The 16,174-nt window shown below is 37.3% G+C and overlaps 1 protein-coding gene across 1 annotated transcript; it reads right to left on the bottom strand.

Moving 5' to 3' along the window:
- Positions 1-4,169: 4,169 nt before the first annotated feature.
- On the bottom strand, positions 4,170-15,763 carry LOC139967361 (uncharacterized). Its single transcript, XM_071971070.1, has 2 exons — positions 13,628-15,763; positions 4,170-6,074 (listed from the first exon to the last, which is right to left on the bottom strand). The coding sequence occupies exons 1-2, from the start codon at positions 14,744-14,746 to the stop codon at positions 6,063-6,065; spliced, it is 1,131 nt and encodes a 376-aa protein (XP_071827171.1). The 5' UTR covers positions 14,747-15,763; the 3' UTR covers positions 4,170-6,062.
- Positions 15,764-16,174: the final 411 nt, after the last annotated feature.

The raw sequence follows: 16,174 nt of genomic DNA, 5'->3' as shown, positions 1-16,174 counted from the left end.
TGTTGTGGGGGTTAATCACAAACATTGAGTGTTCAAACCAAAATATTTTAATGTTTTTCTCATTGAAATGTTGAAGGTGGTGCTCAACAGTGGCGGAGCTAGGGGTATTGGTCAGAGGCGGGCGAGAATGGTCTGTATGGGCGCTTTCGACTTAATCTAAGCGGAGCGCCACCACAGGTTGGCGCGGAGCGTACAAAAATTTTTTGAGTAAAGATACTCCCTAGATCGCCGGAAATGACCCTTTCCGGGCCTTGCTAATTTGCAGATAAACGAAGAATAAATAGGTGTCATCGCCAACAAAATGTGACAAATGTCAATAGGTAGATGAGAGCGCAATAAAAAAGTCAATAATCGCGAATAAGTAAAAAGTGGTAAATAGCTGAAAAGGGCGCCAGCAGTCCATTTGAGTCCGTCAGGGGGGGGCATCCGCCCTGACTGTATGGACGCTCCGCCACTGTTGGGGGCGCAGTGTAGGAAGAGAAGGGGGAGGGGCGGTATATTTTAACGGTTTGGGTGAGCGTCTGCAATGATTCGTAATGACATGTTATCGCAAGCGTTCAACATGCTCAAATAAAATGAATGAATGAGGAGGAATTCATGTCACTTTTCAACCATTTTTTGAAACAAATTGAGCGAATTGATCGCTAGTAATCTTGAAATTGATTTTATCACGGTCATTGTCATGTTTCCCATATGTAACTTTCTCATAGAAAAGGAGGGAGGGCGAATCTGTACGTAATGTAATCAGAAATACTTTTAAAATGACACCAAAGAGACTAAAAATTCTTTTCCAATATGTTAATAATGATGTCTTTTAAGAGACACCGTAGATACGTTGCTCGGTTGGGTTTACTGCAATAGTGGCAAATGGAGACCAATATTCGCACTTAGTGGACCTAATGTTATAGTCGTGCATTGACCTTGAACAGAGGGGCCTACCGTGAAAAAGTACGGAAAATTCATCCTTTTATATCTCAGCGAGACAATTCCACTGGATACAGAAATACGACTCAAAAGTCCTGAGATGTGTTCATTATAACAATCACATTAAAAGATATGTATGAAAAGCAGATTAGAGATATGATGGAAACTCAAATGTGGACCAAAAAACGATGTCCCTACGGATACCGCCCAGTGACATTTACATAATTTGTGTGTAGTAGGTTCTGTAGCTCTTTTGTGGAAAAACTTTGGAATATGCTTAAAGTTGAGAGTTCATCCATGCTTTAGATTATTGAGGGACATAGCCTCATTACGTTTTATGAGGAGGGAGGCTGTTTTTAATTATTTACATAACATCTGGGTAATAGGTACTGTAACTCTTTTCTTGGAGAAAGCCTGGAATATGCGGATAAGGAAGAAAGTTTCGAGTTCCTCCCATGCATTAGATTAATGAGGGACCTATATCATCACGCTTTCGAGGATATCTCATATATTAGGTGTAAGAGAAGCGGTGAGTGTGAGGAAGGGTAGGGGAGAATGGGGGGGGGGTTAAATGATGTTACCAGGGGGACCTAATAATTTGTCCTAAATGAGATTTGAAAAAAAATCATTAATGTAAGTAAATATCATTACTGCCTGCTCTCGCTGATTTTTTCAACCCTAAGTTACGCTTATCGGAAGACTAGGCCGATAATACAATGCTTTAACAAAGAGATGCTTCTAATTTATTACTTAAAACTGTAACTTTCACTTATCTATTTGGAAAAAAAAAATATGCTTTTAAGTTGAGAGACTCAGTAAGGATCAATTAAGTATAGAACAAAGATCTTTGCGTGCTGCGTGTAACGATGAAGTTTCCTACATTGGGATGGAAGGGTATCAGGGAGTGTAGGATTGAGTGGGAAGTTAAATGACGGTGTAACTAAGAAATTTAAAAAAAAATCTTAGTGATAAAATCATTATTGCTTGGTCTTTGCTGACTTAACATTAGAATAAGTGTCTCTTATTATTAGATATTCCTTTAACAAACGAGGTTTGGTTGGGGAGGGGGGGGGGGTATTAGACGGATTGACGGGGAAGGATGATTGGGAGCCAGTGGGGAAACTAGGGGTATTGGTCAGAGGGGACGAGAATGGTCTGTATGGGCGCTTTCGACTTAATTAAGCGGAGCGCCATCACAGGTTGGCGCGGAGCGTACAGACATTTTTTGAGTAAAGATACTCCCTAGATCGCCGGAAATGACCCTTTCCGGGCCTTGCTAATTTGCAGATAAACGAAGAATAAATAGGTTTCATCGCCAACAAAATGTGACAAATGTCAATAGGTAGATGAGAGCGCAATAAAAAAGTCAATAATCGCGAATAAGTAAAAAGTGGTAAATAGCTGAAAAGGGCGCCAGCAGTCCATCTGAGTCCGTCAGGGGGGGGCATCCACCCCCCCCCCCTGACTGTATGGACGCTCCGCCACTGGTGCTCAAACTATACTCACCGCAAGTTTGAGACTGATAAAAGGATTCAGCAAATAACGTCACGTTAACTCCATCCAGTGTGATATTGTGGTTGCGACAGTCAACTCAATGGCTATATTGATATCCCGATTATCAAGATAAAGTTGATGACATCCGATTTTATTTCGTGTCCAAAAACAAAACCCTTCCAATATACGTCCCTGATCACTTCCCCAATCCCTGACACCGTTAACTGTACATATTCCTATACCCGTCTGATACAACTCGCCAAAGAGTTGAGCAGTACGCACGGAGGCTGTTGTAGCCAGTCCTCCAGGCAGAAACGTAACAGAGAAGCCGGTTTCGCACAGCGCGCCCTCTCTACTTGTTAACTGCGAGCTAGTATTTTTACTACCATTACCTGTATCATATATATATACTTCCAGATCACATTTCTGTTAGTTTTTGTGTGAGAAAGATACACATGGTTTTCTTATATATGTAGGAGGTTTTGTTATGATATATCTAAATGATGATTTTGAAAGGCTTGTGGATTACTTACCCCCAGGGGGTCTTTCTACGGATCAGAAGCAAATTATCCTCCACTCCTGTCAACAGATGTATTTGGTTTTTTTCTTGGGGTCAAGCGAAGTTTACCGCTGGTGGGTCAAATCGTTACGAGCAGGGGTCATCGCGGTTCATGAAGCCGTAATGTAACACATAATACCCTAAAACAAATTCCCATTTAGCGGGGAGAACAACAGCACAAATTGTTTGAAAATTTGTTGCGTTACAATCTGTTGGCGTAATGGGACACCATTTTATGTGATTGGAAAGACAGTTTTTTGAGAAGTTAAACACCTGTTTTTGAAATGAGCACATTTATCCCGAAGGCAATCTTTAAAAGGTATCGAGGTGTTTAAAGTGGTAGAGCGGTTTACATGCGAGACAAACATGCAGAGAGTTGTATGTAGCCATTTTGGAATTTATAACGGCTAAAAAGAATCGTGATCTTAAAATCTTAACTTCAGTCCGTCGAATTACTGCGTCACTGGGTTCAATCTTCTCTCATTAAATGTGAAGTTATCTTATAAGTAATGCTATCATCATGAGTTTTGTTGATAAATCGCAACTTTCGCCTTGATTCTTGTATGCTAAGTAGGCGATGCATATCATTGTAAATTACACGATAGTGTTTTGTCTATACCAACTGTTCATATTTAGATCGAAACCTAATTGACTAAACTGAACAAAATGCTAAACATGTTGTGAACGTAATTACAATTAACTAACAATTTATGTTGTGTTCAAGTGTCACTTTATGTTGTGTTCAAGTGTACCAATCTGAAACCTGTTTTGGGGGGATGGGGTGGGAGTGGGGGATTCCTATATATAACGTTTGTTCCTAAGGGTCACCATTAGTCTATTGTCCTCAAAACAAAGGCTAGAAAACAAAACAATGGTCCACGTTTACTAGCGTGTGACTATTCTTCATTTATATATTGAAACCATAAACTTAATTTACTGCCAATTGCCAGCTGGAGTCACTTCATTTTTAATGTGACTACTCTTCCCGCCATGCACCCCTGTCTGAAACTGGGCATGGGCTATACAACCTCCAGAAAGGTACGGACGGCATTTTTTGCTTTTGTTTTCTTGAAGCAAATTTCATAGCAATACGGATGATCTTCATTTTTTTATGACCTTAAAAGTTATATTTTTCGAATTAGAAAGTCGATACTATATAGACATTAAATATAACATACATTTGTAATCCGACTACTGTTCTTTTCACATTTAATTTCTCGCAAAACTATATCATCGCAACAGAGCTTTCAATGAATGTAGCAATATGATAAACATTGACAACAGAAAAAAATGTCATTACAACATACTAATCTTAGGTAATAAATAAACAATACTATTGGTGAAAAACAAAACACTGACGGAGATCCACATAAATTAATGCTACATCACGTGGCAATAAAAGTAAAGACGGATTTCACTCATAGGCATCATGATTACGTGCTGCAGGGGACTCGGGCTAACTTATGCATCGTGTAATGTGTGTACACCGTCTACATCATTGCAATATACCAAAGATGGGGAGGGTGTAACACGTGGGCCAACTATCGGTAACATTATCTTCTTATCTGCAACACTTAAGCTTCCGTATGATTCCATACCGAAGCGATATCGTGTAATTTAATACACTCCATAGTCCCCCCCCCCCCAACACACACAAGCATACACCTACAGTTGAAGACGATAACATTTCCTTGTGTGCTTTAGTAATTCTAAGAGGCATGGTAACCAGCCAACCCAGTGCCGGTCGAATGCTTACACCCCCCCTTACACCCCCCTTACACCCCCAACCGACACCGACGGCCCAAGATTACAACACCCCACTTCGCCTCTTCGTGGTCTACGGTCATGCTGATTGTGGACAATGACGAGCCATGATAAGAAGAGATGGAAAATGTGAATTTATTTATTTCTTAACCACAAAGTATACTAAAACAACCCCACCCGACCCGACCCCTCCCCTTTCCTGCAATTCACTACAAACAAAACGTTTCTAACACGTAGAAAATATTGTTCTATAAAAAAAATAAAAATAAAATATTGTATCATATGGTGTCGTATATTTGCCCTTTGTGCTTTATTAAGGCTCTTGTAAATTTAGCCTACGTGTAATTTCTTCGCAATCACCGAAATTTAGTTTCTTTTAGATATTGCAATTTTACTGATTTCCATGATCAACAGTCATACGGTTAGTATAGGCTAAGCCTTTTAATTTGCTTTGTATAAAAAAAAATTAAAAGCATTGTTGGACTGAAAATTCAATAACTCAAGGTGTTCTTATTGCAGTTAAAATTAAATGTTTTTAAGTACAAGATATATATATATCATTTGACTAATAAAAAAATGGAAAATTCGTAACTAAATATGATCAACCTAAGAAAAGAAAATTTCACATTTGTGCACAAACGTAAGCAAGCCAAAAAAACGACCAAACCTTATGACTCATGTCGAGTATTTCTTGGCAAAATTTTTACAATGGTTTCAACGCAATCCGAACTGTTCTCTTCGGCATTCAATCATCAAAAGAAGTGTATATATAGCAACCTGTTCTGTACAAGATCCCCCTTCCGACCTCCTATGCCAACAGTTTGTTCTCCCTGCCAAGTAGGACCTGTAGTCAGTAAGAGTGCGGCTTTTTTTTTTGGCTCGTTCTTCTCACTGCATTTTCCCCCAATGTGTTTGCACACCACGAAACTAATTAAAACACAATGTATTTAAAAGATTGTTCACCGTTACATCCATAATAGTGTAAATTCGTTGACATATGTAGCTCAGCGTGGTATTATTCAATGACTCCAGGACGATACCACTTTCTGTCGGAGGGAAATAGATTTGTCAGCGGTTGGTTTTAGACCCCTTTTCGCAGTCTCCGTCTTTCTGGCTACGTCCATGGTTACGTAAGAAGATTTGCTTCCGGTAACCATCATATCAGCCACTTTCGAGCTTCTGTTTACTGACCATAACTGTGTGAGACAGAATCCACTCAACCCTTACCCAACCACCCCTCCCCCTCCCCCACCCCAGCCTTCTCTGATATCTTGGATGAAAATGTCCCTGCTGCTCTTCTTATGGATCACTTCGATGGCGGTTAGTCATGTGACTACAAGAGAAAGAAAAGAAAATGGAAAAGAAAAATGAAAACAAAATTATCATTACGGTCCATGATTTACCGTTGCAATGAATAGAAAGGAAAACAATTGTATTTTGCTCTTTAAAGTTAAATGAAACCTTTGAGATAAAATGTCAATAAGGGTCATTAAGTTAGAAGTTACAAATTGATTGAGTTTTGTGTTGTGTCTGAGGAACTGCCCTAATTAATTTCTTTTTTTAAAGGGTAATTTTTCAATAATTAAAAGTGATAAAGGAAAAGGTTGTTTTCTAACAGTTTCGAACGAACGTATCAAAAGTTATATTAAAAAAAAAAGTGTTACTTTATGCCCAAAGCCGTCTGCATTCAAAGGCGTAAAAACTGTCATCTTAAAAAACATGGTCTAAAAAAATGTGTTCATTGTGACTATGTATGTAATGTAATACCAAAAAACCTTAGCATAATGGGCCTTCTCCACACAACATACACAAAGTAAGTTTACCAATATTAAGTACCAAAATTTTAAAATCGAGCTACAGGCTATTTCCAAGGTTGTTTCTTTTTAAAATCTTCTATTTCTAAGTTTCTTCACTCATTTTTCAATCATTATATCATCGATAGATGTTTTCCCCTTCTATCGCGTTACCATGGCGCAATCCAATCATTGCAACAAAATCTTTGTTTTTTATTCTTTTTTACATTTTTTCTTTTTCTTGTTGCTTATGTTTATGTAAGTCTCAAGCTTGCACGAGTTTGTTGGATCTCTTTTGTTCTGATGTTCTTCCCCCCAAACACCAAAGCGCGGGAAACAATTAGTAACCATAGCAACGAGTTTTTTCCGTCGACAGATGTTTTCAGACGTAAGAGCGGGCGTTTACTCAGTTCATATGTGAATGCACTCTGTTTGGTGCAATTAATATTAATACACCCCTTTAACTGCCTCGGGGGTACCGTATGAGGTTGACAGACTAATTCTGTGGAATGACTAGGCAATCACAAGAAGAACACAGCTGCGAGAGAGCCTCGCTGAAAATCATAAGTAAGAATAATGAGCACCGACTTGCAATGTTTCGACAATGAAATCGAGAATTATCCGTCCGTCCGTCCGCTTTATGTACTACGGGATGCTTATTCGGTGACATTTTTGACCGTGCATATAGTTTACGTTATGATTGATGTAAAATGTGAGCCTAGATTAAAATATTCCATGTAAAACAGTAGTTGGCTTTAGGCTTCGAGTAAACTTTTTTGAAGACATTCGTAGTAGTATATGTTTTTTTGTTTGTTATCAAAAGGCAGATGTTTGGAATGATTAATCGCAATAGGAGGATATGCTTGTATAGTTAAGTTATAGCTTTAGTTGCGAAACCGTGCATATTGATCTAAGTTGTTTAAGCAAGTACGGTAGCTCATTACAATCATCACATTGTCGAATGATGTGAAGGCTGTCGGGATCATGCCCTATACAGTACGAAAATGTTGCAACGAGAAGTTGATTATAGGCTATCATGTGCAGGAAACTAGCACACTTTGGTAGTTTTGCTACATCAAGATACTTTCCCTCCAATTTTTTTTAAAAATATTTTAATGTTCCCGAAGTATTTTCGTGTTTGAGAAAATCTATGACGCATAGAATGGATATGGAGTATGGTTATCGACACAAACAGAACGTTCAGATCCTTGGTATATTTATAACAGCAGGAAATAGCTTTCCCTTTTTTCTCTTTCCCTTTTTTTCATAATTCATTGAAACAGTTAAATATTCATTAGAAACACTTGTCGGTATATAGACACAACCCCCGGTAGCCAGATGCCTAAGTGGATCAGGATTGCATTTCACAGACTTTCACATACACCTTCACATATTTATATATATTATACAAGAAAAACCAAAAAAAAACAATGTTAATGTATGATATTTCGTCGCGGTGGCGAGTTTATCATATGGCAAGGATTTCGCCTTCAGAACAGGAAACGCCGAGCACAGCCGCGATAGTTGATGGGAAGCAGCTGCTTGCAGAGGATGTAAGAAAATTCATAAGCGACGGCAAATCTAGTAGACGAGGTAAATGTCAGGATTCGAAAGAAAATGATCAATGATCGCTTGTAGCTATTCTCAGCATTCCAGTTTCTATTTTAACGTTCATGATTTCTCGTGAGAATACCGCCTTTTTTTCTGTACAAATCCATTTTCTCGGCGATTGGCAAAAATACAAATTCAGGACGAGGCAAAATCGGTCGTTTTATAAAGAATAGTATGATAAATACAACGTCATATACGGATGACATGCGTATATTCTGATTTGTGTCATACACGTTACATAAATTACCGATAATGTCGAAAATAATCATAAATCTTCTAAAATGTATCCCCATCGTGTTTCGCGTGTCAGGGGATGGGGTTTAAAGCCGAATGTACATGCGCGCATTTTGGTGTATCAAGAACGAATTTTTGCTGAAATATTTTCACGTTTATGTTTTTTAGCTTACCGTGATTTTTTTTTTTGGGAGGGGGGGGGGGTTGTGAGATCGAGGGGATGGGGTTAATGGAATAATGTTCATCTGCAGGGGGTGGGATCCCGTAAATCCCGTCGCTAAATCACGAACTGTGTTACAACGTGTACCCTATACACACAACCACTTTACATAGAGCAGCTGGTTGCCAACACGCGTCATCCCGTGGTTGGTTGGTTAATGGGCAAAGTATTCATTAAATTGGAATGGTAAACGCAACGGCGGTAAAATGACACATCTTGAGTTGGATTTGAACAGGCAGCAGCTGTTACACAGACTTAAGTGAAAGACCAGGAAATGACATCCCGTATATCCATCGTCGTTGTCGTCAAATGGTTTTAGATCAGAACCATCAGGCAGGCATGGCTCAAAATGTTCTAAAAGTCTATATAAATTATACATATATATAAATAAGCAGCAATGCAGTCCGGCTTTCTATCTGGGTCTACGCAAGTATATATGACTCATATAGGAAACTGTATCGTAATTATGTTTTGGGTTTATGTTGTTTTTTTTTGTTTTTTTTTAATCTTCAAAGAATTGAATGGAGTTAAAAGGGGTACTTAATTTATTAAAATTAAATTTGACAAGTTTGTAGACTGTTATCATGCAGGGTTGTGTTTCTGAGTCATCGTCAGTTTAAGCCTTAAAGGATCATTCCTGGCGTTTGGCATATTTTAATGCGGAATCCCTTGAAAACCCGAACATCAAACGAAACATAACCCTCCAGACCTACCCCCTTCTCCACCTCATCTCTTACGCACACATTCTTATAATTTTGTATCTTACTCATTTCTCTTTCCCCTATTTTCTTTTTTCTTTTTAAAAACAAAACGAAATAGAACGTGCTGTCCCGTACAAAGTAACCATATGATGAGTGGAGAAACCAGCATATTGTTCTAAGAAATGAAACACCTCAGATTTTCGACCCGTATGAATATTTGATGGTCCTCAGTTCTCGTGCTAAACCTGTATATCATTATGTATTTCTTAACTTGAAGGAAAACTTTTCTCTGAATTACCATGATAACCCGTCATTTATAAGAACTCTACAAACTTGTTAACTAACCAGTCTTTTTTTGTCTTTTTTAAGCATAATTGGTTGCTCAATGTTATGACGACCTCTTACAAGAGGACTCAAGATCTTTCAACGTAACTGATAAAATTGGTAAAAAGTGCGAATCAGCGTCTATATATATATGTATGTGTATATATATGTATGTGTATATATATGTATATATACATATATGTATATATATGTCTACATATATATATATATATATATACATATACATATAAATATATATATATACATATATATATATATGTATATATACATATATGTATATCTATATATATATATATATAATATATTTATATATATATAATATATATATAATATATATATATATGTATATATGTATATATATATAGCCTATATATATATATAGCCTATATATATATATATATATATATATATATATATATATATATATATAGGCGAACATGCATATGTAGTCCTATATATGCGCAAACTTGTATAAATGTCAAGTGGTATTGATTTGATAAGTTTGGGCTCGTGCACATATAGACAACAAGAATGAGTGCATGTCACCGAAGCAGTATAATATCATTGGTGTTCTCGTTTTATTAAAACCTTGTTTGTATGCAGGTAGTACAACGCCATATAATTGACAGTGATACTGACGCCAGTTACCTGTGCTTCAGTTATTTCTTTATTGACAAATGCTTATTTGCAGACGTCTCTCTTCCACCCCCCCCCCCACTTTTTTTTTTTTGCTTTGTCAACGGCAGTAAAAATCACACTAACGGCGTTTAGATCTATATGGGTTACGACGTAAATGTAAACATGTGTAATTACCTTTTAACACTGATATATATATATATATATATACGTGTATAAGGTCACGTGTAGAAATCAATGTAAATGAAGCGAGGTATGACACAAATGTAAACCAGTTTTCAAAGACTTGAATAAACTATTTTCTAAAGTTCTTCCTCCTAAAAAGAAATAGGGACTAAAGAAGCAAACTTTACTTTGACTCGAGTCAGAAAATTAAATTGACCTATATATATGTAAATGACTCGATTCAACACTAAAGGAGAAGTCATGAATGACTTCTACATGATAGTGATGAAATTCAATCCCCTCCTCTCCCCTCCCATATTCAACAGTTGAGGAGGTAAAAAACATCGTAATCTATTATACCATATGGAACATAATATGAGTTTACTGACAAGACTGGAGGCTCGAGCAAGTATAAATATGACATCATTGAACCACTGTTGTTTTTTTGCCGTATCGTTCATTTCTTGTAAACTGATGCTGGTTCTTAAAAAGGTTTTTGTCAAATGTTGGTTCATAAACATAATGGACCTATAGTACTAGGTCACATGTGCAACTGGAACATATTCTTCACTATTGGGCATAAATTAGCTTTGATATGTTGTAGATAAATATGTAGACTGTTAAAAAGTACTTCAGTCAGTCCGGTTTGTATTTCTATTCAACTTAATTAATTTAAGGGGAATGTCGCTTTAAACATCTGAGGCTCGTCAATTACAGTCTAACTCACATATACAATGTATAACATATATGCAATGTCTAATGAGACTCTCGTCAATAATTTCGAAACTAATCATGATATTTGTTTTGTTTTATTCTCACCTTTTTTTTTTAATTTTCCAAATTGATGACATGATTCCCTTTAAACTAGGTAACGTATTAAATTAATTGTGTATTAATAAATCATTCATAATTGAATTCCATAACCTCATTTCTTAGTCTGGGGATTTACGGTAATGTTTGCATGAGTTGAACTAATTACCACAATGTATTAACTTAATGAAAAGAGTGTAATAAGTGCAAACTGCGGACGAAAACTCAGGCAGGCCTATAATGTGATATATGATGCGGACCCATGAACAAGTCGGCGAGATATTTTGGGAAAGCCTAAAAAGGGTGTATATGGATTCGAGCAACTATCCCGAACAACGTTTTGATTACGTATGTAGACACACAATATATAAATACATACAACCTTATGTATAGTAGCCCAACGGTGAGCGACCATCCAGGCTTCACTGCAAGGGGTATTAGGAATTTAGGATGCTAGTGTATAAATGCATATCGTGGCATAATTAAAATCACATTGGATCTAACAGGTCAAAAATCACCGGTGGTGAGTATCGGCGCCAAAATACATAGTAGTATTATGTTCCGCAATTTTTTGCTAAACATGTCGATTGTTTAGCGGTTTCTGCTCTAGAACGCTAGAACTGTTCGGGGGAAAAATAACCTTTGATTGCCCTTAGGCTCACCAAGTCGGCATGATAGGAGGCTTACAACCTGACGTTTTTTACCGAAGACTGTTTCATGATGTGTAAGTTAGACACTAGAGTGAAATCTCTTTAGCATTTGTCACCCATCATCTTAGTACGATATGGATATGTTGATAGGTAACCCACCTCTCTCGAGACCTGTCGAGAGATGTTTCAAATTCCGCGGTTCAAAATGCCGCCTCGATTCTGTAACTTAATATTCGAGGGATCAGTAACCCTCGGGCTTGATATTTGACATACTCAGCTGGGTTGGTTTATATATATGAATGCGAAGAAAAAAAAGTATAAGTAACGAGTATAATATGATATAATAATGGCACGCATGTTCTACCATACCTATAATAGGCCCATCGCCAGCTGGTTGTTGCTTGAAGCGACTAAATGTATAGCAATTGAAAAACGATGCCGTAAGTGGTCGACGAAATTGTCTATTTTTATTCCTTGGAAGAATCAATGTACAAAGTGTACATAATATTGATTTACAACGGAATCATTTTATGGACAGCAAACCTAAATGAAGTGTACTGGGTTTTTTTTTTCTTTCATATACCTGGCATCATCGCTGTCTAATTTTGGCCTACAGTTAGAAATTAATATATATGTGCTGTACTATTTGCGCATTGTTTGAAGAAAATACATTTAATGAGGATGATATTTGAAATTGTAATGAGTTTGAAAATCCCGAACGGATAGATCTCTAAAGATCTCTAGAGATAATCATATCTATATCTATATCTATATATATATATATATATATATATATATATATATATATATATAAATAAAATAAATAAATATATATATATATATATATATATATATATATATATATATATATATATATATATATATAAAATAAAAATAAAAAATATATATATATATATATTGAAACTAACATTTTCTTTCTTGACATCTTTCTTGGATCTGCTTCTTAAAATGTCATCAATTCTGCCCCAAACTTGAGAATATTACAACTTGCTAAACGGTAGTCAAAATGTTAGTTGAGGGATTCAGTCAATTTGCATGTTAAAATCTGAGCATCAGTGACCAGTTTCCTTAGAGTGGCCATGCTATAATGGTTATCCTCCATTAACATGACGAAGTACATTACAAACAAATCAAGGTCACGCAGGTCACGAACAATTTGTTACTTTTGTTAGTTGTTACCCATTGAAGTTTCCTGATCGAGGCACTGAATTGTCCAGTATGCCGTGTCCCTGTCAAAGACTTTGGGAATAAATTAGCAGGTTGCACCCTCAGCTTTACAACTTTCGACTTTCAACTTCCGAGGGCAGTATACCGTGTGTTGGAAACTGCCCGCATATGCCATAGGGCGCATTATGTGTAACCTGATTGAGGCTGATGAATATGTTGATTAACGATCCAACTTTTTTGTATTACGATATTCAAACTTACTTGTATTACGATATTCAAAGTTTACTGAGGTTAATGAAACAATGACCACAGAATCACCAGTTTTATAAGATTATGGGAGATTTGGACTAGTCTATGATATAAACGGCTGTAAATTTGAGATTCACGAGGTAAATAACATGTATATGAACTACAAATAAATATATATGAAACTGTCCCTGTCAAATTAATGTGAAAGAAATTCAAAGATTGGAAGACAAAGAACAGAAGAAATGCAAAAAAAGAAGAAGAAAAAAGGAAGAAACGTTACCCACCTTTTTCCTCTTTGATCGACCTTCCGCTTGTAATGTCATTGTGCAAAGATCCACACATTCACTGAAAGACAGCTTGTTCTGACTTGGACTGTAATCAAGATCCGCTAAATTTGCCAGCGCTAAGATATAACTGCAGGCGATTCTCAAGATGGCGAGCTTAGATAACTTTTGATTATGTGAATAACAGGGCACAGCTCGACGTAAGCCTTCGAATGCTGCACTTATTGTATGCACACGGTTCCGTTCACGGGCATTCGCCACGATTCTTCGTGACCGATTCAGTCCCTTGTGTCCATTTGGAAGCTGTTGAAAGGTGTCAGGCTTGTTCTTGGACGTTCTGCGTACGGCAGCGTTATTGTTTATTTCTTCATCGAAGCATGGCTTTTCAATAGCCCGAGTAATGATAGGCTGTGAGCCTAGCCTAACATGTAAGCCAGATGTTGCCATGGTAACTGAATGTTCGAAAGAGGTTCTATCAGGCTCAATTTGTGGAACCAGCGTTCCACTAGAGGATGAGGAATGTAATAAATGTGTCTGCTGCAACCTCTCGGTCCTAAGTCGCTTTCGGTTGTAAGATAGCGAATCGGTAACTTTAAACATTTTGTGTTGCCAAGCTATCTTCGATGTAGCCGCACGTTTCATCCCACTGTCAGTTTTCAAATTACCGTTCCCGCTGCCCCTAGTGTGATTATCATCAATTTCGTTGTCCTCACTAACAACTTGAGACTGAGTTAACTTTGCACGGACACCGTTTCTCGAAAGATCTAGAGCGGTATCGCTCTGGTTTTCGTCATCCGATAAGTTTGGTTGTATAAAACTGGACGGGCCATTTGTAACTGGACTACGAGGTGCCAAATCCACAACATGTTTCTCTAGTGTCCCTTCAATTCCAGAATCAACGTCACTTTCGCCAGTCGTCGTCGTTGGTTGGGTTAGTGAAGTATCTTCAGGGTTGCTGGTAGTATTTTCAGACCACGCTGATGGTTTATCTGAAGTGCCATCAAATTTGATTTTAAACGATAACCGTTTCGGATCTCTTTGCTTTCGACGTTTTTTACGGTTAATCGACCTCTTGGGGGTGACTTTACGTTCAACGAGTTCGCTAGTCAACGCTTCCATATTTTTTTTTTTTAAATCAATTCCCTGATGTAACTCGTTGATGATAAGTCTCTCGTGTAAAATGACCGCGTTAGTAAAACAAGAAATTATGGATAATTTTACTTCACCTTTGACATTCCTGCGGTGTGGTGGTCCTTGACTGATCAAATTGTTCCATTAAATACCTGTTGATCAGTTAGGGATGGCTACTTTTGTCAAGATAAATGTCAGTTTCTCCTTTAAAGCTGCAACCGCTTTTCTCAGTGCATTTCACTCTGTTTTTTTTCACAGCAAATATCGCACAAAGTAATAATACATTTAGTAAAAACAGAGCCAAATAATACCGTCTAAAACCACACCTTATCTTTAATCACCATTATCCAAAGTTTTCAGTCATAGCATAAAGTCGGTGGTTTTCTACGAGAAGTATATTATTTCAAATCAAGGCAAGAAATAAGAGTTAACCTCAAGTGTCCGTCCATTTATGCAGAATCCCACACCACGATTTGTAGGCTAACACATATCCGTGTCTCTCTCTCTCTCTCTTAACTACCTATATTACACTGTCCTTATATTCTCCGGATCTCTGCGCTAAGAATTCCCGTTTCGTACAGTTCTTGTCTGCTGAAAGGCAACCAGATGTTCCCAAAACGATGCTATAGCAATTGCGCTCAAATTACGCCTGACAAACGTCAAATAATCTGGCGCGGCCTCGCTACGTCCTCCGCGACAGGTGACAACTCCAAATTGCTTGCCGCAGCCCCGAGAATGCCTGGCAATTCGCTTATCATAAAGAGAGTGAGCGAGAGAAGATAGAAATAGAGAGAGAGCCAACAAGACCAATCGTAGCGGCAAACCACTTGTGTTTGCACTAACCTTTCTTGCAAACCAGATGGCTTCCTGTAATTAACCGTTAGACGTGGGTTGGAGATGTTCGACGAAATTGCCTGCAGTTTCATGACTCATTATGAGGAATTTTCACTTTTATTGAAAAGCGAGCGCAAGAAAACCTTTTGTCTTGTGATATTCTTATATTTCAGAATGCGGCGGAGAAACAGCTGTTCGGGGGGAGAATAAAAAAAAAATTAAGTGACAACATCAACGGATACTTTTAAGTGCCCTTTTATACGTATATGATTAATCTTGGTAATTAAACTAGATGGATTAATTTATTGTAAGTATATGACAGAAAAAATCGTTTCAAATATACGATCATATCAAGAAAAAAAGATTCCTACAACAAAGACTTTATGGAAAGTTATTTTTTAGGATCTGCTGTCTGCCACAAATCGAATTGCAGAAGAGAGGTGATTATTAAAAAAATATCAGTCTGTAGAAAAAAAATCGTTTTAATATTTTGAAATAATAGTTAGTCAAAGAGTATAGATACGTTGCAGAAACTTCGTCAGAGACAGTTTTACTTGAATACCATAACTCAAGTCATGAACA

This window comes from Apostichopus japonicus, chromosome 5 (assembly GCF_037975245.1).
Source record: "Apostichopus japonicus isolate 1M-3 chromosome 5, ASM3797524v1, whole genome shotgun sequence".
Lineage (NCBI taxonomy): Eukaryota > Metazoa > Echinodermata > Holothuroidea > Aspidochirotida > Stichopodidae > Apostichopus > Apostichopus japonicus.
This window is presented reverse-complemented; position numbering and strand designations above follow the sequence as displayed.